The 22,437-nt window shown below is 37.5% G+C and overlaps 1 protein-coding gene across 3 annotated transcripts in view; it reads right to left on the bottom strand.

Moving 5' to 3' along the window:
* LOC118006574 (NAD kinase 2, mitochondrial) overlaps nt 1–22,437 on the bottom strand; it is a 46,560-nt gene that overhangs the window by 8,049 nt on the left and 16,074 nt on the right. For 2 of the 3 annotated variants that reach the window (XM_034999299.1, XM_034999301.1), the window contains exons 5-9: nt 12,537–12,620; nt 10,601–10,737; nt 9,132–9,210; nt 6,227–6,292; nt 4,803–4,898 (exon numbers count right to left, since the gene is read on the bottom strand). In XM_034999299.1, the coding sequence (XP_034855190.1) occupies nt 4,803–4,898; nt 6,227–6,292; nt 9,132–9,210; nt 10,601–10,737; nt 12,537–12,620 (462 nt within the window). The remainder of the gene's footprint in view (nt 1–4,802; nt 4,899–6,226; nt 6,293–9,131; nt 9,211–10,600; nt 10,738–12,536; nt 12,621–22,437) is intronic. The other variant, XM_034999300.1, reaches the window with a different exon arrangement.

Raw genomic sequence — 22,437 nt, forward strand, 5'->3', positions numbered from 1 at the left:
CTGAATATTCACATTATTGGAAGATACGGTTTTAGAACTCTATTTTAAATTAAAAGTCACATAAAATGAGCTCTTTTATTAGGGTTCCATTGAATTAAAATATTGAAGTTAAGACTTAAGAGAACAAAAGTCTCATACAACTTGATCTAATAGTCCTAGAACTAGGACTTATTCGGGATACCACAAGACAACCCAAACTAAGTCCTCTGAATTGGGCTTAAATTAAGAGGAATTTCCTATGGTTGCAACCTGGATTTCAGCCAGTTCACTCTCCCTTTAGGAGTGGTTTATATTCTACATCAAAGACAAACCATATGCCTAAGAAGGTATTAGCTAGCACATGATGATTTTTTCTTAGATCTACAACCTTCACCATTCTAAGAGTTCTCATTTGAAATCACACATAATTTCCACTAAAGACAATCCAATTCAAAGACAAATTGAATCTCCTATCTTCTTAAGCTAGTAAAGCTTTCCCTTCACTTAAGAACATTTACCCTTAAGTTGGCTAAGACAATGTATGGAGGAGGGGGATTGGCAACAGTCCTAAAAACTAACAGAAATATATGTGACTGAACTCTGTAGTACTTCTCCCAGTGAATGTAGCTAATTCCACACTAAGTAGAGGACAGAGACAACAATGAGATAATTCAGAGACAACTTGCTATGCAACATAACCCTGTCTTGTGGAGGAATTTTTAGGAATGCAAAATGGGATAGCTAATCCCCAGACTCTCTGCGTGTGTGTGTGCGCACGCACACGTGTGTGTGTGTGTATGTGCGTACACACATAGTCAGGCTATCTTCTCCGTCCTTCCTTGTCATAAAGCCATGTGACTGAGTTCTAGCTACAGGAATGAGAGTAGAAGTCATGCACAACACGTCTAAACCTGTGTCCAATAAGCCTCCCACAGGTCATCCTCCATGCTTTTCCTCCTCCTCTGGCTTGATGTATATAAGTAGAGAGACTTTAGGATTTATGTTTAAAAGATGGTTGAGCCACATGATGGAAGGAGCCTGGACTCTGAGTCACTACTTGGAGATCCACCTCCCAATGAGGACGCACCTGGACTTGATAAGAACAAGAAAGAAACTTCTATGGTGTTAAGTCACTGAGATTGGGGGTTTATCAGTTACAATAACTATCTTATGCAAAGTTAAACATTTCCACATTTCATATTCAAAGCAAGGACTGAGAGGTCACATAGGAAAACTTCTATCTCTCTGTGCAAGCATTAAAAGAGTAAAAGAAATGGGCTATTCTATTCCTTTCTTTCCAGTGATTTCTGAGGTCTACAGTTTAGAGTTAAGTCCAGAACTTAAATCCTGTCTTCACCATTTATTAGCCACATGGCTTTGGGAAACTCCTGAGACCTTTTAATAATACTCTATTAATAAAAATAAAATCACTTATTTCCAGACTATTTTTGAAAATTTAAATAATATATGTAAGCTCAAGACAAAGAAAAAGCTTAGAAGTGGTAGTTTGATAAAGTTATTAACGTATAGAAATGTACAGCTTTCCCTCAGCCCTTCTGGCCCCCAGGCTTCTCTTCTCTCCGCCCATTTTCTAAACAGAAAAAGGACAAAAGATGAATGGGAAATGCAATCACAGCAAAAGAAGGATCAGTAATGGGAGGGAGTAAGGTAGAAGATGTTAGAAGCAAGCAAGCTATGTAGGGCTGAACAGAGAAGAGGCTGAGTGACCAAGGTGGCAGGGACAGAGACAGTTCTAGACCACAACATCAGAGACAACATGAGACTTTAATAAGCAACATAGAAAAGACTGAAATCCTAATATAAGCCATACTTACTCATGTCCAACATCAACACAGGACTCAGCTATGAAGTGTGTGGCAGTGGAGGGCAGGACTACTTTACAAGCCTAATGGCTCTTATTCTTTATGCTCTTACTATTAAAAGGTTGAAAACTAAAACTATCAAAATCACACAGACAGACACACACCCCAATGCAAAAGTCAAAGCTGATTCACCGCCTTTAGCATAACCACTATTTCACTAAGATTAGCAAGTTAACCTTGATAATCCTTCAGTACAACCCGCTAACACATCTTTGAACTGTACGAACTCTGCATTTCAAAGCTGGCAGTCAAAAAGGCCTTGGTTTTGTAGTCAAGCACGCCTGTGCTTGTCTCCAGTTTCTGACACTATTTGTGACCTCACACTAATTATTTATCCTTGCAAAGCCTTAATTTCTACCTTTATAAAACAGGGCTACAACTACTTTCTTGCAGGATTTCTGTAAGAATATTGTCAGTGTATATAAAGCACCTAGCACAGTATATTCAAAGTAGCAGGGGCTAAATAACTGATAGCTTGTATTTAGCGCATAAAACGGAACCTACAGAATCACGTTCAGAAGATAATCTTATTTTATCTGTTCCATTTCTCCTCACTTTGCAGAAAAGGAATCTTGTACAAGATCACAAAGCTAGCTGGTGGTTTAGCCAGGGCTCTAACTTCCATGCTAGTACTCTTTTCAATTATACCACTTTGCCCACTTTGGGGGGGATCAGAATACTGAGAGAGGAGAAGAAGGATCTAGGAATCCATTTCTGATTCTCAGTACAGTTTTCGACAAGTAACACATCACAGTGAGCAGAAAAGATGTCATGATAAATTAGGCAGTTAACCATAATATTTTCATTTTATGAGGGTTACACAATAATTTTATAATAGATTAAATTTATTTTTTCAAACAATTATTGTTAAAAGTCATCCTAGAAATTAGTTCTCACTGGCCCTCAGGGAAATGAGATCTTAGCCAATCTTTAAATAATACTTCCCATTTTTCTCCAAAGGTTCATTTATTTGACAAAGATGAGGCTTTTTAAAAAAAAAAAAAAAGATGTGAAGTTATGGAATACTTATGAATGAATGTGATGTCTAAAAATTAATTCAAAATAACAGAAGACAAAAGGAGACAGTAGGGGAACAGAGGAAAAGATTGGGCATGTGTTGATAATTATTGAAACTGGCTAATGGGTACATGGATATTGATTATACTATTTTGTCTACTCTTGCGTATAAATTTTTCCACAATAAAAAGTTTTAAAAAGTAATACTGAAAAAGTATTACTCCATTTTAAACTATCCAAACTTAAAATAACAGTTTAAGTACTGTTTTCCACTGTATATGTAGTCATTTATTTTTAAAAAAAATTGATTATGTATTAGGTACTATGCTATACACCCAAAAAACTGAGGGAGGGGAAAGACAAACAAACCACACAAAACCATGAGTCACCATCCCAAATGCCTCAAGTTGCTTGAACCAGCCGGGTGTCAGCTATTTAGAGAACTAATAATGTGGTAAGTGCTAGAACAGTGCTATGAGGAAAAAATGCAATGCGAGGGATGCACCAAAAGAGGGTTCATTATGCTGATGAAAAGAACTAGATCCTAGTAAAGATTTCCTACGCAGAATGACATCTGAAGATTGGATTTTCAGCCAGGGGATGGAAAGCGGAGAATGTTCAGGCATTCAATGAAGGAAGAAGTTGCACTGAGCAAAAACAAAAAGCCCAGAGAGAACACGTTGTGCTGAGCATTCCAAGTAGCCTGCAGTGTCCCTGGTGTGCTGGTGGGTGAGTGTAGGGCAGCAATAGGCTGGGAAGGTTCCTTAGGTCCTATTTAAAGGGTCTTATACAGACTGAGTAATCAACATAGTCAGGAGTAAACTAAACTTTTACAGCACAGAAGGGATACAGCCAAATTTATCTACATTTTAGAAATATTACTCTGTTGGTAGAATGGATGACAGCCTTTAGAATAAAGGATGAGGCACAAAGAATATTCACTAAAAAGATGAAGATCTGGGGGCGCCTGGGTGGCTCAGTCATTAAGCGTCTGCCTTCGGCTCAGGTCATGGTCCCAGGGTCCTGGGATCGAGTCCCGCATCGGGCTCCCTGCTCCACGGGAAGCCTGCTTCTCCCTCTCCCACTCCCCCTGCTTCTGTTCCTGCTCTTGCTATCTCTCTCTGTCAAATAAATAAATAAAATCTTTAAAAAAAAAAAAAAAAAAGATGAAGGTCTGGACCAAAGAAATAGGAGAAAATGAAAAAGAGGGGCAAGGACTTCAGAAATGTGACTGGCAGGATTCAGAGACTGGTATGTGTAAAGGGGAGAATAGGGAGACTCAAAAGTTAAGAGCAAGGATTAGGGGAGTAAGGTTTTTTCTCTAGAGCATGAACTTGGGGTAACAGCGATCCTATTCTCTAGTAGGTCTACACTCTCTCTAGTAGGTCATTTTAGGGTAGGAGTTTGTGCTCAGGAGACGAGAGCTATGGATGAAAGTCTGGGAGGCGTCTGCATGTATATGACTAAGCAGCAGCAATTACCCAGAGAGAAGTGAGAGGGTAAGCAAGATACAGGAGCCCAAGTTATCTCCAGTTCGGCCTTTGCCACACAAACCTCCAGGACGTTTGCTATTGTTATTGTACTTGTTTTCATTTCTTTACTATTATTTAAAATATTTTTCATTTAAAAAAAAAAACCATACAGTCCCCCAAAACATTTCTCATTTTCTTTTTTTCTCTTTACAAACCTAGTGCAATAGGCTAAATAACGACCAAATCCAGGCTACAGCTCCAATCTACAAAGTCAAGGCAGGACTTCTGGACCCAACTGATGAGTAAAGCAGAAAGTGAGCCAACCAACATAACACCACCAGGCTACCTATTGCATATCAGAGGCTTTAGATACACCGATGTGCAGCCTCGAGTACATTACGTTACTTAAAATATTTCACAAAGTCAATAAGCAACATCCCAAGTTACTCACCAGGCCTTTGATCCTGTTCCAGTACACAAATTGAGCCCTGAACTCTTCTGTTTTTCCCATGGACCATCATCAACTGAAATCTCATAGTAGGAAGCCCTATGAATTGAGAATATAAAACTGGATTTGCTGAACTTATGGCTCACAGTAAGTAAGACAAATATCGTTTCTTCAGAACTAATGAAATCTAAGTGGGCCAGCTTGACTTAGACATACCTGACTTAGTAGGCACGCACACCATGATGCTAATACCAATACTAAGTGAAAAAGTTAAAAAAAAAAAAAAAAAAAATCTGTGTATCTCCATCCCTCTCTGATCCATATGGTCCTTTCTATCAATATTTTAACATTTCAAACAAGGGCTCCTGGTAAATTTTTACCTACCATAACCTCTACTGTTTTTATGGAATCTAACACATACAGAGCCTTATTTCACAATTCAAAAAGAAAATACCGTTCTTAGGTGAGTTTCATTCTCAGTAGGTAGTCCTTGATAGCTCCAAGTCTGTATCTAACCCTTCAAGTTGCCAACAGTTTCTGCTCAACTTGTTTAAGTTATATACTAATGTGCCTTTTGAACTGATAGTAAGCTAAGATCACGTTCTAAAGAAAATTCTCAAACGGTACTGCATCAGTAGACAAAACTAGGAATAAAACTAGAACTGTAATTTCTTTAAAGATTTCTGTTTCTTAGAGTAGTTCATAAATATGAAATCAAATGGGTTTTCTGACACCAGCAAAAATGACACTGTTCTTTAACTGCATGAACATATAAATTTGCAATTATTAAAAAAAAAAAAAACTCTTGAAACCTGTGAAAGCCTATTTTGTAAAACTATATCTTAAATAATGGTGTCATTGATCAACACTGGGTTATTTTTGTCCAGCAAATAAAAAAGTTAAACTCAATATAGCTTTTCCAATAACGACAATTATTAGACATGCTTGCAAACACTAACACTCAATGGATAATTTATCTCTTAACCCTCAATTCTCCTGCCAAACTCAATCTGTAAAGGTTTTACATGGCACAACTCCTTTTCGTGTTTTCTCTGAAGTCACCATTCTTCATAAAAGATAGCAGGCCTTATATTTACATTGAATCTATTTCATAGCTTTGTTATATCTTCCTAGAAAATTAGGAATTTTAGGCGTATTAGGAGCCTATTACATTCAGACAAGCCAGTCAACTCTATAGGAATGGCTGCTATTATGCTAGAATCACATAGAAACAAATGAGATTAGAGGTAAGTGGGGATAGAAGAGAAACAGGTGGAGAGGAAGAAAAGTATAGTCAGGTGAGGGGTGTTGAGCCCAAAACAATGAGCAAATTTAGTGTCATTCTCACATGCAGGTTTATCAAGATTAGTCAACTCAGAATTTTTGTTTCAGGGAAATTATTTTTTTAAGGCAGCAATAAAACTCACAGTCCCTTTAGAGTGGGTATACTTCTTCTTAAATTGTCCACTGCTACAGCCCAAGAATAAGACATTCTAGGTTAGAATAGAAAAGAAAAAAAAATTGGGCTTTTAAAATGTTCTTAAATCTAAGAACATTATAAATGAGGCAGGAATAATATTGCTGCACTTCATATTTTCCAAGCAAAGCCCTTAAGTTTTCAGGGTTTTCAGGGCATAGTGAAGCCTCAATACAGGATCTGGAATCAGAAATACTGGGTATACAATGATAGTTCTGATGCTAACTAATGATAGGACCATGGGCAAGTTATGTGAACTCTCCAAATCTCAACTTTTTCACTGATACATACAACTACTTTTCTCACAGGGTTGCTATGAGCATGTAATGTGGTAATATACACAATATTCATAAAGCCTGACACATAGCAGGCATCCAGTAAGTATTCATTTCCTTTCTAAGGGTCTATGTCATAGATTCCTTAAAAATAAGTTCTAATACCTCCTATAGTGAAAACTTTCTCAATAGCATCAGAAGCACTACTGTCCTTATCTTAGTAAGGATATAAGGTGAGGCTCAACACAAAAAGCAGCAGCATCAGACATTATTTAGGAGATAAACCAACCAAATCACTGCTGCCACAGAAAAAAACAATCTAAAATCTAGTGGGACTTCACTGAATTCCCAGAAGTCTGTCAATCGATCCCAGTTTTCCTCCTTTTATAAGTTATTTGATTTTTAGTAAGTACAAATTACAAAGCAACACTCACTAGTAGAATCTCTCGGAAGTTATAACCTTTAAAATACACAAACAATAACATAAGCCATTAAATGGCTTCTCTAGAATCGGCATAAACTCTCAAAACATTTTTACCTTTGCCATCTATTTTATTATTTTTTATTCAAGCTTAATTAACATAGAGTGTTATATTAGTTTCAGGTATGCAATATAGTAACTCAACAATTATGTATATCCCTCAGCGCTTATCAAGATAAGTATACTCTTAATCCCCTCTATTCACCCAACCCCCTGCCCCCTCTGGCAACCACCAATTTGTTCTCTGTATTTAAGTCTGCTTTTTTCTCTTTTTTCTATTTGTTTTGTTTCTTAAAATCCACAAATGAGTGAAATCACATGGTAATTGTCTTGGACTTATTTCACTTAGTATAATACCCTAGGGTCTATCCATGTTGTTGCAAATGGCAAGATTTCATTTGTCTTCTAATGTAGACACTCTCCAATTTCATTTAAAGTTGCTGCTCTCTGCCTTATGTTTTTAGTAATCATGATTAGATTATACCACTAATTAGAATTACATTTCCTGCCTTCTCTGTCACCAAGTATCCATTATTCATTTCCATATTACTTCAAACTTGATATAGAGCAAAAGAAAACATTTTATGTGTAGCATGAGTCTTATTACTACGTTAAAATAAATGTATTTACACTTTATGTTCTTTAAAGAATATACTTTTGATGCCTTCAAAGAATTTTACCTTTAAATACTTTTTAAAATTATGTATTTTACCACCCTCCAAAAAAATAAGATGCTACTTCTATCTTTATCTTACTTATCTTTACATCCTTAGTGACCTGCATATAGCACGTAGCAGGTACACAATACATTTTGCTGAATTTAAAATTACATTAATCAAAATAATTACAACTGAAAAAGATTGTTCAAGGCATTCTACTCAATCAGGCTTTGTTCTTTTCAGTACTATCTGAATTAGTCATTGGCTAAAACATGGGTATCTTTTAATTAAGACAAATATTTCTCATCATAATTAAACTTATGAAAAGACAGGTCAACAATCAGAATTTCAGAATATATGGAACTCTCAGTAAACTAGGGAATCAACTACATGACCTCAAAGGGGCACACGGTTCTGACAGCAGCCACGTGGGACAGAGACTCATCTCTAATTTTCCATCCCTAATTTACTTACATCTACAAAAATGAGAAGGCAAGTTCTAAATGGCAACCAAGAGTTTAATTAACTTTACATTATGGCAGTCATTTTATAACTGGTAACTAATATCACATGAAAGTTTTGAAAAAAATTCTGCTGACCATTTAAGGCTAAATTATATTCAACACCCACAAAACAGAATTCATCAGTAATAAAACCATACTATACTTTTATACTCCTACTGAAGAACTTTATTAACCTTAGTTTTTGCTAATAATGATTACAAATCTTTTTTTTTTTTTTTTTTTTTTACAAATCTTAAACTGTCAATACACTTGACTTATGATGTTGCATAAGGGATACAATTACCACCAAGTAGTATTCCTGCCAAAAGTGTTTAGTCTGAATCTTATCATGCAGAGAAAAAAGAAAATCACACAAATCTAAAACAAGGGATATTCTGCAAACCAACTAGCTTATTCAAAAATATTAATATCAGGAATGACAAAACAGGGGTGGGACTAAAGAACGATTCTTAATTCTAAAGGGCCATGATGGCCAAATGCAATGCATAATCCTTAACTGGATCCTGGATAAAAATAAGCAAACAAATCAGCCTTAAGTGACATTATTAAGGTAATTAGGAAGTTTTAATATGGACTGTCTATAAAAGTTTTATAACCACTGCAAATGTATGCCTAGTATATCATTCTCTTAAACATTTATAAAGCACCTATATGATAGATTAAAGGCTCTGTAGTAATGGAACCTGAATAACTTTGTTTAACCTAGGGTTTCACAAACTTTTTTGCTCATAGAACCTTCTCTCTTCTTAACATGTATTATAAATGTGTGAGAAGGTTTTGGAAATATTAAATAATTCATTTCTATCACTTATACCATATTAATTATTCATAATTCTTAGGATGCAGAAATCAAATAAATATCTAAAAAATACTAAAACATTAAATTCCAAACTCAAGAATACAGGTTTAAAAGTACCTGGATGATAGACTCTCCCCGATGAAGACTTCATTTAGTGCCCTCACTGGCAAAAGCTGGGGTCCTGAAGCCTCGGGTCCTGTAGTAATGAAAAGAAAAACAACTTGTTTAAATTTTAGAAATGTTAGGATTTAAATTTTATAAAATATTAAAATATTCATACTTTTGTTTCAATAGAATCCGTACTTTAACATTATTAACATAGAAGTTAAATCTCATATTTAGAGTGTTCATAATGAACCTCAAAATCACCTAACATATCTCCAAAGAAGCCTCTCTCTCTCACCAAAATAAACCTTAATTCTTCTTGAAACAATATTTTAAGAGTGATGAAATATACTTATCCACCTCATAAGATTCTTATTGTCACACTTAATTTCTGAGAGCTTCAGACATGGAAATAATCAAGTACTTCCACAGGAGCCACTTTGGATTTCAGCAGCAAATTACACACATGGCTCATATTGGAAACCAAATCGGTTATATATTAGAGATCACTGAATCTCTGAATACCAATCTATAGCTTTCTTATAAAGCCAATGAATTTCAGAGCCAAATCTTGAACATCTCCGGTGATAGCAATAAATTCTTTTGGCTAGGGATAAAGTAATATTTCCAACTAAAAATTTAAAATCTTTAAGATATGACACGAACACATAGTTTAAGAACAGCCCAACCTATAAAGCTATAAATCACCATGAAAAACTCTGAAAATCATGAGATAAGACAAAAACAAAGCAGATACGTAAAGGTAGCTTTTCCTGATAGGTTTAGCCAAGAAATGAAACACAGGAGGAAAAAAATACCTTTTTATACAGTCCACAGATATTTAGTATATCTCTTGGGGTCTTCCTGTAGCATGAAAGCCTTAAAATTACTGGGAAAATATGGCTAAATTATAATCCACAAAACTGAGAATTCACCTTAACACTTACTAAAAAAAAAAAAAAAAGCTGCATATCACCTTATACTGATATTCTCTTAGCAGCTTACAGAGATGTCTGGAACACAAATCTTAAGGCTGCAATGCAAAATTTCCCAACAAAAAGATTTTAACCAACAACTATAACTATGATAGATATATTTAAATATGGCTATACAAATGTATAATTATTAAGAAATCTATAGATTAGGTCATTTCTACTGCCTTTCTCTTGACATTTTAAAGATTAAAGCCAAGAATCCTTCCTTAAATATCAACTATTCTCTTAGATATTTTATAATTCTTTCATATTTCATGTTTTCAAACCCATCCTAGAACACATTTCTTTTAGAAGTATGCTTATTTCTTATTTCTGTATCTAGTCATATTACATTTTACACCTCAAGTAGTTCACTGTATTTTCTTAAATGTGGTCAGTAGCACTAAAATCCCCAAATAATTGTAAATTATCACTTATATAAATTAGAAATCAAAGGAACAAGAAGTTAAATACTGCCCAAACACATCTAATTCCCAATCTACCTACTTTCATCATGAACTCTTTCAATGTTGAAGGCTCTGCTATGTTGATTCAAACTTAGCTGCTGTTCGTGGAGGTCCACAGGAACAGGGTTTATGCCAGTCCCTTCAAGATACAACCTGATTCGCTGCCTCCATAACCACCTTAGAAGAGTGAAGGAAAAGCAAATATGTTAAGATAAAGTAAACTTAGGATGAGGCATTATAATTTCACCAAATTAAAAAATTCATATTAAAAACCTAGTTATTGGGTGCCTGGGTGGCTCAGTTGGTTAAGCAACTGCCTTCAGCTCAGGTCATGATCCTGGAGTCCCTGGATCGAGTCCCGCATCGGGCTCCCTACTCAGCAGGGAGTCTGCTTCTCCCTCTGACCCTCCCCCCTCTCATGTGCTCTGTCTCATTCTCTCTCTCTCAAATAAATAAATAAAATCTTTAAAAAAATAAAAATAAAAACCTAGTTATTCCACAAATTATACCAGAAACACCTAAAACCTACAGGTTCCTCCTCAAAGACAAAGTCAAAGATTTAGTTCTCTTTTCAGAAATAATAGAAATATCTAATGTATTTGTACAAAATCTCCCACATAACTTGAATCAAAGTCAAATTCTTTATCAAGTATCCATTAAATCTAAGATACTAAGATACAGTTGTGTTTCGCTCATACAAAAGCATAACATGCAAAAACAAAACAAAAAACCCAAAAAAAACAAAGAAAACCACTGTGATAAAACAATATTGTGTTAAGGTGGTTAGACAAAACTCCCTCTCCTAGAGTTCTATAATGATTATTTTTTTTGCAATAAAAAAGAAATCAGGGGCGCCTGGGTGGCTCAGTCGTTAAGCGTCTGCCTTCAGCTCGGGTCACGATCCCAGAGTCCTGGGATCGAGCCCCGCATCGGGCTCCCTGCTCGGTGGGAAGCCTGCTTCTCCCTCTCTCACTCCCCCTGCTTGTGTTCCCTCTCGCTGTGTCTCTCTCTGTCAAATAAATAAAATCTTAAAAAAAAAAAAAAAAAAAAAAAAATCAATGACAAATTTTTTAACATTTAAGATTACACCTAAAACTTAAATGACGTTTTTGATAGAAGGAAAAAAATTAGGTATAATTGATTTCAAAACCAAAAACTGATGTCAAAAAGCCAGTGGGACAGATTCTGCTAGATTAGTATATAAAAATATACTCCCACTTGATAGCTATAAACTGGACATTTGTAGAGGTGCCAAACTTCTGAAACAACCAGAAACTAGAATCATTACTAATGATTCCAGAAATCAAGATTTAATACAATTTCACAAAAAAAACAAAGCTTTCTCAAACAATAAAAATCTAGTCCAAGTCAGGAAATAAAAAGTCATCCAACTTGGCTCTCTCTACTATAATCACCAACCCCATCTCAGCTCCTCCCTCCACTCTTCTCTTTTCAGGATAGCCTGACTACTGAACAAATTAAGTGAAAGAAGTATGACAAAACATCCCCCTACTTAAGAAACACTTAATATGTAAAATAAAAGATACCAGGAACCTCAGAATGGTGGAGTAAATCCAACCCTCAGCCATTCTGGATGGGAGAGGAGGATAAAAATATAAAATCTCAGTGAATTTGAACACTTACTTTTAGCCAATAGTTTTAACTAGCTTTCTACCAAACTGCTAAGAACATGTAACAACATTAAGAAAATAGAAACATGGCCTCTAGTTCACTGATGGAGAAAACCCCTCTACTTGCAGTTGGGTTACAGGCCAAGTGGCTTTTGTCAGGGTTTTTCTACACAGTTCCTGTTGGACTAGAAGAAAGGTAGAGGTGTGGATGACTCAGCTAATAACAGTAGCCATAGAGTAATACATAACTATACACTAAGCCAAATATTATCTAACTTGTTCTGTCCAATAGCATTTCTAATGGCACATAAAGATATTTATAAAACAATTGTAAGAAATTCCTACCTGAACTCACCACGATAGAACTTCTGTAAGGCTTCTGGGAAGGAATGTGTGTATCGAACAGGAAGACATAAATGACCCTCAGACCTTTCATAAGAGATTTGTAGTGTGTAAAGGGAAGAAAAAGGAAAAAAGAAAAAACTTAATTCAAAAGGTATCACTAAACTACAAAAACCAGACATGAAACTTTATAAATTTCTGTTCTATACTTCATTTTTTTTGCAACAAAATTTTCTGTACTTTCAGTTAAGACAAAAAGACCAAATAGAAATAGTGGTTTTACATCCAGCTTCAATGCCATCATACACACTACTGAAGTTTCCACATCACAGTGAAACTAAAAATAACAGCACATTTGCCACCAATTGATTACCCTACAAAATTATCTAATAGTATAGTGGTATTTCCACCCTATCTTTAAATGATTTAACTATAAACTGTGGGCAAGTCACTTTAGCGTCAGCTTTCTCATCTCTAAAAGGGTGATAAAACCACTAATCTCAAAAGGTTATTCTGAGGAATCACACTATATGTGAAAGTAAACCATAAATCCCTTTTAAATATCATTTAAGACATTCTAAGTCATAAAGAGAAATCATAAAGCTAATCCAATCCAATCCTTCATTTATTCAAAAAATATATATGGGTGAACTTCCTTCAGGAAGTTAAGAGCTTGACATAGACAATTTTTTTTTTAATTGCAAATTACAAAGTGTTAACATTGCCTATAGCTGATATAGGAAGATGAGAGAACATAGCATCTAACACCCAAAGGTGTCCAGAAAGTTCAATCATTATCATTTACATGATGCTTTGATCTTGAAGGAAAGGTTGAGAGGAGACTTGGCAAAACAAACTCTTAATAACTATACATTAACTTATAAGCGTGAAGAGCAGAAAAAAAGCTTTTACAAAGTCGTGATAGATCAATTTCTTTATCTGTGAGAATCAACACTGAAATTAAGACTAGGCCCTGCCTAAGTTTTTTAATTTTTATATTCACTGCAACACTTTTACACGATGCTAAGTATATAGAGGGTATCAACAGTCATTTGATAAAACAATACCTGCTAGGGTCAAATACAGGTCTACAACACCCAAGAGAGAACAATCTCTCAGGAGATTAGAGTCAGATCTCAGCCAGGGCTGTCAGCACCTGAAGACTTGACTTGGCCTGAAGGATTCACTTTCAATGTGGCTCACTCACAGGCTGGCAAATTGGTGTGAGCTATTTGCAAGATGCCTCAATTCTTCCCCATGAAAGCCTCTCCAAAGGGCTGCTTGAATATCCTCACATCATGCCAGCTGACTTACCCCAGAATGAACAATCCAAGAGACTAATACAGAAGCTGTAATACCATTTATGACCTGGCCTTGGAATCCACACACTGTCATACCATATTCTACTGGTCACACAAGCCAGCCCTGATTGAATACAGAAGCAGGGAGAGAACCACATAAAGGTGTGAATGCTAGGCAGCTACCTTGGAGGCTAGCTACCACATGCCTTCTATCCCATTTTAATTATTAAGCATTCAAGTGTCATAATTATTGGGTTCAATAAACTGAATGCAGAATACAGACAAGACAAACTGAAGTTATATATTTAATTTAGATGAGTCCATGTAAGTGAACCATCTTAAAAGGGTATCCTCCAGCCCAAGTCAAGCCTTCAGGTGCCTGCAGCCCCTGCTTACTATAACCTCATGAGAGAGCTCAAGCCAAACCACCCAGCCAAGCTCCTGAATTCCAGATACACAGAAGCCATGAGAAATAATAAATGATTATTATTGTTTAAGCCCTTAAGTTCTGGTCTGATTTGTTATGCAGCATTTGATAACTAATATAGAGGAGAGGAAATTTAAGTTGAACATTAACTTCTGGGCTTATTTAAGGCTTCTGAGTCACCAGAGTACTTAAGAAAAAGAAGTCAAGCAACCTGAATTACCAAACAAGCTAGGAGGCTTAATACACTGTTGGCCTGGAGACAAGAAGAAAAACCAAAGGACTTCTAAAGCCTACTCTTCTATTGCCTGCTTACCAGTTTCAAAATTCCCACAAGTTTACAGGAGTATTAAGCCAGCTTTTTGAAGGAAAATGTATTTCAACAAACTATATAAAATGTGATCACTAAAGAATCTCTTGATATAAAATTATGCCATTAAGAAGTTCTAAAATATAGGCATTCCTATACACCAACAAGACAGAAGAAAGAGAAATTAAGGAGTCGATCCCATTTACAATTGCACCCAAAACCGTAAGATACCTAGGTATAAATCTAACCAAAGAGACAAAGGATCTGTACTCAGAAAACTATAAAATACTCATGAAAGAAATTGAGGAAGACACAAAGAAATGGAAAAACGTTCCATGCTCATGGATTGGAAGAACAAATATTGTGAAGATGTCAATGCTACCTAGAGCAATCTACACATTCAATGCAATCCCCATCAAAATACCATCCACTTTTTTCAAAGAAATGGAACAAATAATCCTAAAATTTGTATGGAACTGGAAAAGACCCCGAATAGCCAGAGGAATGTTGAAAAAGAAAAGCAAAGCTGGCAGCATCACACTTCCGGACTTCAAGCTCTATTACAAAGCTGTCATCATCAAGACAGTATGGTACTGGCACAAAAACAGACACATAGATCAATGGAACAGAAAAGAAAGCCCAGAAATGGACCCTCAACTCTATGGTCAACTCATCTTTGACAAAGCAGGAAAGAATGTCCAATGGAAAAAAGACAGTCTCTTCAACAAATGGTGTTGGGAAAATTGGCCAGCCACATGCAGAAGAATGAAACTGGACCATTTCCTTACACCACACACAAAAATATACTCCAAATGGTTGAAAAACCTAAATGTGAGACAGGAGTCCATCAAAATCCTAAAGGAGAACACAGGCAGCAACCTCTTTGACCTCAGCCGAAGCAACTTCTTCCTAGAAACATCGCCAAAGGCAAGGGAAGCAAGGGCAAAAATAAACTATTGGGACTTAATCAAGATAAAAAGCTTTTGCAAAGCAAAGGAAACAGTCAACAAAACCAAAAGACAACTGACAGAATGGGAGAAGATATTTGCAAATGACATATCAGATAAAGGGCTAGTATCCAAAATCTATAAAGAACTCATCAAACTCAACACCCAAAGAACAAAGAATCCAATCAAGAAATGGGCAGAAGACATGAACAGACATTTTTCCAAAGAAGACATCCAAATGGCCAACAGACACATGAAAAAGTGCTCAATATCGCTCAGCATCAGGGAAATCCAAATCAAAACCTCAATGAGATACCACCTCACACCAGTCAGAATGGCTAAAATTAACAAGTCAGGAAACGACAGATGTTGGCAGGGATGCGGAGGAAGGGGAACCCTCCTACATTGCTGGTGGGAATGCAAGCTGGTGCAGCCACTCTGGAAAACAGTATGGAGGTTCCTCAAAAAGTTGAAAATAGAGCTACCATATGATCCAGCAATTGCACTACTGGGTATTTACCCCAAAGATACAAAAGTAGGGATCCGAAAGGGTACGTGCACCCCGATGTTTATAGCAGCAATGTCCACAATAGCCAAACTGTGAAAGAGGCAAGATGTCCATCAACAGATGAATGGATAAAGAAGATGTGGTATATATATATATATATATACACACACACACACACACACAACGGAATATTATGCAGCCATCAAAAGGAATGAGATCTTGCCATTTGCAATGACGTGGATGGAACTGGAGGGTATTATGTTGAGTGAAATAAGTCAAACAGAGAAAGACATGTATCATATAATCTCACTGATATGAGGAATTCTTAATCTCAGGAAACAAACTGAGGGTTGCTGGAGTGGGGGATGGGGTGGGAGAGAATGGGTGACTGGGTAATAGACACTGACTGGGGAGGGTATATGCTCTGGTAAGTGCTGTGAATTGTGCAAGATTGTTGACTCTCAGATCTGTACCTCTGAAACAAATAATGCAATATATGTTAAGAAAAAAAAAAAGAAGAAGAAGGTAGCAGGAAGGGAAGAATGAAGGGGGGGAAATCGGAGGGGTAGACGAACCATGAGAGACGATGGACTCTGAAAAACAAACCGAGGGTTCTAGAGGGGAGGGGGGGTGGGAGGATGGGTTAGCCTGGTGGTGGGTATTGAGGAGGGCACATTCTGCATGGAGCACTGGGTGTTATGCACAAACAATGAATCGTGGAACACTACATCTAAAACTAATGATGTAATGTATGGGGATTAACATAAGAATAAATAAATAAATAAATAAATAAAATCTTTTTATAAATTGAAAAAAAAAAAAAGAAAAGCACACAAAATCATGAGGTGCTTTTGACCTAAAAAGGTGTTGATCAAAAAAGCTGGGTACGTGTTCTCTGCTCTTTATGAGGCCCGTCCTGCCTGCTGGACCCAAAGTCTCACCAACCATTAGTAGCTCTTTGAATGACAATCAGTAAGTTACAATTTTATTTTAATGATTCCTAAGTTTCCAGATTTACTAAAATCATAGGAAGAAAAAAAGACATCTAATGAAGACTCCGAAGAGCCTGAGAGTCTGGCCTGGCCACGCTCCGCCTGGGGACTGCCAAGCCTTCAGCACACGGAGGAGCAACAGGTGAGGACCCGTTGCACGGAGGCTGCAAAGGGAGGTTTCTGAGCCAGGCACCTGGGTGCTGGGCAGCATCATGCTTGTTCCCTGGCTTTGCCCCTAGAACTGGGAACCCTCTGAAGCAAAGTAAAAAGGTTGAAAATCACAGAGGAAAAAAGACTGGTCTTTTCTTCTGATTCTTTTGTTCCTTCACTTCAAATATCCCTCTACTTCCCAATTCTCAAAAACAAGCAAAAATAACAGCAATGTGACATGGCCAAAAATTATTCCCAGTAACATAAAACAAACACACTTACCACTGCCTTGGATTAAACCTCAGGGACTTAAAATGGCCTCATGGCCCCAGAAAAACAAATCTCGCAAACACGAACAAAATGTAAGAAGGCACAGCACTGGTCTGGAAACTCGGGTTACAACTGGCCAGAACTCTGGGGCCTCGAGCACCTGCTTCTATGGCGGTCGATAGAACAGATAGCCGCTAACAGCCACAAGCATTCGGTAGGAAAGGTGACATTTTTAAGTGAGGTGTGAAATGGGCTCACTCCCTTCTCCCAAATCAGTCTTTGCACTGGGCCACAATCTCCGGTGGCCTCAGATTGGCTGATTAATTCCAACAGCCCTGTGGCCTGTACTTGAGTGAAAAAGTGCCCAGAGACCTCGAAGTGTATCATTGAACCACAGATCCATGGAGTAGAGCCCAGAGATAACATGGCCACTTGGAAACCAACCGGAGTTGTCATAAAATCACTCACAGCCACCTCATCAAGGCGACTCCATGCTGGCGTGAGGGGCGAACCCTCCGGCCCACCAGCGCATGCAGGACCAGGCCCGTGGGAGGCACCAGCCCAGCCCGCGGCCAGCGCTGCGCCTCACCGACAATGGGGGGAGGGGGAGATGGATTTGCTTGAATTTCTGCTGTTTCTTCTGTCACCTGTGTCACCAAGGACAAGGCAGGTTGTCATTCTGTTCTCCTCTAGAAAATGAGGAGTGTCACCTAGTGAGGTTGTTGAAATGAAAATAAAAATCGAAAGGAAATGTCAAAAAAAAAAAAAAGAAGTTCTAAAATATAAACACATCAACACTGAAGGCAATCAAAAAATAATTATTGAATGAATGATCTCAATTATACTCAAGTAATATTTACTCATCTAGGTTGGGATCCTAGCCCTACTCCCTAAGATCATTTAATCACTCATTTCAAAGGTTGTTTATGGACTAGGTATAATACTGTAACAGTGACAGAGGAGTTAAAATACAATCCTATACTTTATAGGATTTTATACTTCATAGAAATTTATAGTCTAATGGAAGAGACAACAACCAAGCAGAAAATATGCTCTATAGAAAATTATAGTCAGAGCCCAGGAGAGGCACCAGTCTTCAATGAACAATTTACACAACTACACAACTGAGTAAGTGGTATAAGGGCACTGTAGGCAAAAGCATGTATAAAGGCATGAAAATGATATGCACCTTCTGGAGAACTCTTTCCCTTATTCTTTCACATCCTACTGTTTTAAGTATCAACAAACCTCCTCACCAGAGGAAAAGCCTCCACCCATGGTATTAGCAGATGCTCATACCTGACATTTGCTCTTAAGGACAGCCATCAGAGTGGGTGGTGGAGGAATTGAGTGAAGGTGGTCAAAGGTAAAAACTTCCAACACTGGGTTGTAACAATTCAACAGAAGGACTGTAATTAATACTTCTGTATATTTGAGTTATTAAGAGTAGATCCTAAGAGCTCTCATCACAAAAAAAAAACAGAAACACTTTTTTTTTCATATCTCTATAAGAGGATAAATGTTAACTAAGTTTACTGTGGTTATTTCACATCAGGTGTAAGTTATTATGCAGTACACCTTCAATTTATGCAGTCTGTATGTCAGTTATAGCTCAACAAAACTGGGCAAAAAATGCAATTCAAAAAAAAAAAACCAAGAAAACCAAAAAACAGCCTTAAGAAGAATCCTAGCTGTTCCTAGAGGGACTTCAGTAATTTTTTCTTAACTGAAGAAAGTATAGTGCCTACGAGTAAATGAGGATCAGTGAAACTTAAAAAGCAAATAGGCAACAGATGGTGAAAGATCATACTATTATACTAAGGAATTGGCAATGTATTCTGAAGGTCATGGAAAAACCCTAAAAGATTTTAATTTAGAAGTAGATACCATCAGATTTGTACTTCGGAAAGACCATGAAGATAAAGTGTAATGGGTGGATTGGAACGAGCAAGACTGGAAGTTATTACAGTAATTTAAACAACAAATTATAAAGGCCTATGTTTGGTAGCAGTGAGGATGGCAAGAGATGGACTCAAAGGTAAGATCCCAAGAACTTAGCGCTAGAGCCATAGACCGATGTGATAAAAGGGGTGAGGGGCAAGTGGTTCCAGCTTCAGCACAGATTATGATTCCATTCATCAAGTACGGTAGAGGAAGGGAAAGGAAACAGGTTCATTTGTAGACATGTTGTCTTTTTTTTTTTTTTTTTAAGTAGGCTCCATGCCCAACGTAGGACTTTAATTAAACTCATGACCCTGAGATTAAGAGTCCCATGCTCTAAGACTGAGCCAGCCAGACAGGTTACATTTTTAATGCCACTGGATACTTAGGACAGTATGGCTAGAATAGCATGAAGAGAAAAATAACAGGAGAAAAGGACACCGAATAGTCAGGGACCAGAAAATGTAGTGTCATGTATGTCATTGTTAAGGTGACCAACTGTCCCAGTTTGGCTGGGACTGACAATTTTCCCAGGATATGAAACTTTCAATGCTAAAACTAGGAAAGTCCCCGGCAAACCAAGGTGCATTGGTCCCCCTAGTCAGAGTAAAGAATTAGATTTTATCCTGGGTTAGATGGGGAGCCACCATAAAATTCTGAGCAGAGAAGTCACATAATGTTATCAAACTTTCATAAAATGATGACTGGCTGCAGTGGGAAGAGAATGTAAATAAGGATAAGAGTGGAAGCAAGATCAATGTTGGCTATAAATATTTTGGAGTCACCAGGATTTAAGTTCAACTACAGATATTAATATTAATATTAATTAATTAATACTGGAAACAGTATAAAAAGTTAAGAGAGAGAAAAGTTAGAGAAAGATGGCCCAGAAGATAATATGTGAAAACACCATTATTTAAGCAGTGACTTAATATAACATCCTTCAAAAGAGACAAAGAAGTAGCCACCAGAATAGGAAGAAGATCAGGGGTGGGGGGAATGTCATAAATGGCAAAGTACAGATACAACCAAGGAGCAAAAATTTCCCAGAAATCAAGTAAGACAAGGACTGAAATGTTCAGTAAGTTCAGTAACCAGGACATTACTGGTAAGGCAAAAAGAATGTCAATGAACCAGTTGGAGGAAATCCAGAAAAGACAGCAAAGATGGCAAAACAGTAACTTAAGGAAGTGGAGATCCCAAGCTTGGGGATAGAGATGAAGAAAAAGAGTAACAGCCAAGAGAGAGACACAGGGTAAAGGATTTATTAAATTTTCTTAAAAGAGGATAGTCCTGAACAAGTTTATAGCCTCAAAGGAAGCATGTTGGAGAGAGGGGAAGAAAGGGAACAAATAACAGAACAAAATTCTGTTTCAAAGCCAGGGAAAAGTTGCAAAGTCCAATGATTTCCATTTCCTTTATGAGGAAAGAGAAGGCAAATGCTGAAGGAGGAAGGGTAAGGAAAGCAAGAAGCATACAGAAGTTAAAATAACCTTGAAGTAGCTAGTGCAGAGAATACAGAAGAGAGAGGAAGACCTGAGCCTGGGGTGCCTGGGTGGCTGAGTTGTTAAGTGTCTGCCTTCGGCTCAGGTCATGATCCCAGGGTCCTGGGCTTGAGCCCCATGGGAAGCCTTCTTCTCCCTCTCCCCCTGCTTGTGTTCCCTCTCTTGCTGTCTCTGTCAAATAAATAAATAAAATCTTAAAAAAAAAAAAACAAAAACGAAGACCTGAGCCACACAGAAAGTTTTTTTTTTTTTTTTAACAACTCTGAGGATCTAGTTCTAAGTGCTAGAAATGACAAACTGGAAGTAAATTTGGGCCCAAACAAGCCATCAAGCTTAAGTTTCTATTTTTTTCCCCCCAGATGGCCTCAGCAGCGCTGATGAAGGAATAAAAAGGATGACAGACTGATGTAGGATTGAGCAGAAAGACAGTGGTACAAAATGTTTAAGAAATTTGTCAAGAGGGGTGCCTGGGTGGCTCAGTTGGTTAAGCATCCAATTCTTGATTTGGCTCAGTTGTGAGATGGAGCCCCGCATGGGCTCTGCACTAGGCATGGAGCCTGTCTCTCCCTCTCCTCCTCCTCACATGTGCACTCCCTCTCTAAAGGGGGGAGTGAAGGGGAGGGGAGGGGTGGGGAGGGGAGGGGAGGGAGGAAGGAAAGAAAGGAAGAAAGGAAAAGAAAGGAAAGGAAAGGAAAGGAAGGAAGAAGAAAAAAAGAAGGAAAGAAAAAAAGAAAATTAAGTTTGTCAAGAATGTGAAGGAAGTGAGGGAAAATTAAGAAAATAGAGGGATTCAACACACTGAAAACCAAAGGGCAGATTTAGCAGGATTGAGGAAATAAAACTGCGGTTAAAGGTAGGAGGCTGTGGTCAGAGTGGAATTAAGATTTGAGAGATGGGGCAATTCTAGATGATCATAAAGTCCAGGTATGCTCATGGCCACGGGTGGCTGGAACAAAATGATGTTAAACGTCAGTGAAGCTGAAGAAAGAAAAAAAGAAGTGATGACAGGGTTTGGTCTCTTCATTAAGTCAATGAAGTCACCCAGAAAATCAGCAGAGGCATAACCAGGAATGTAGATGAGAGACATAAGGAAGGACAGAAGACAGGGCATTAACTCATGCCTCTTTGGCAATACAAAAGGTCACCAGTACCCAAGTAGGTCAACGGCTCAGGTCTCTTCTGCCAAAAGGTACTACTCCCAGACTACCTAGGAAGTCCAATGTGAAGACTCGTCAATCCCATATCATAATTTTCTACCACCAATGGTAGCTAAAACGCGTATCTATTTCTCACGCCTGAGCTATATATACATGAGAGCTAGGTCCTTGAAAACCACCACATAGAAGAAAATTCTACTGAAAGTAGAAACGAATTGTACATGCCTCAATTGATCTCTAAAATGTTTCTGGAACACAGTTCTAACATTCATGATAACCAGGAGCAATGATCCTTCCACTTAAACATCATGCACCACAGTAAATGCCCTGCAGCAACAGAGCACAGCAGTGTGACTACGGTGGAGAAAATATGGAGCTCCCCAAATTTGAGACTTATCA

Source organism: Mirounga leonina, unplaced genomic scaffold (genome assembly GCF_011800145.1).
Source record: "Mirounga leonina isolate KUSES-001 unplaced genomic scaffold, KU_Mleo_1.0 Mir_97, whole genome shotgun sequence".
In the NCBI taxonomy this organism is placed as follows: domain Eukaryota; kingdom Metazoa; phylum Chordata; class Mammalia; order Carnivora; family Phocidae; genus Mirounga; species Mirounga leonina.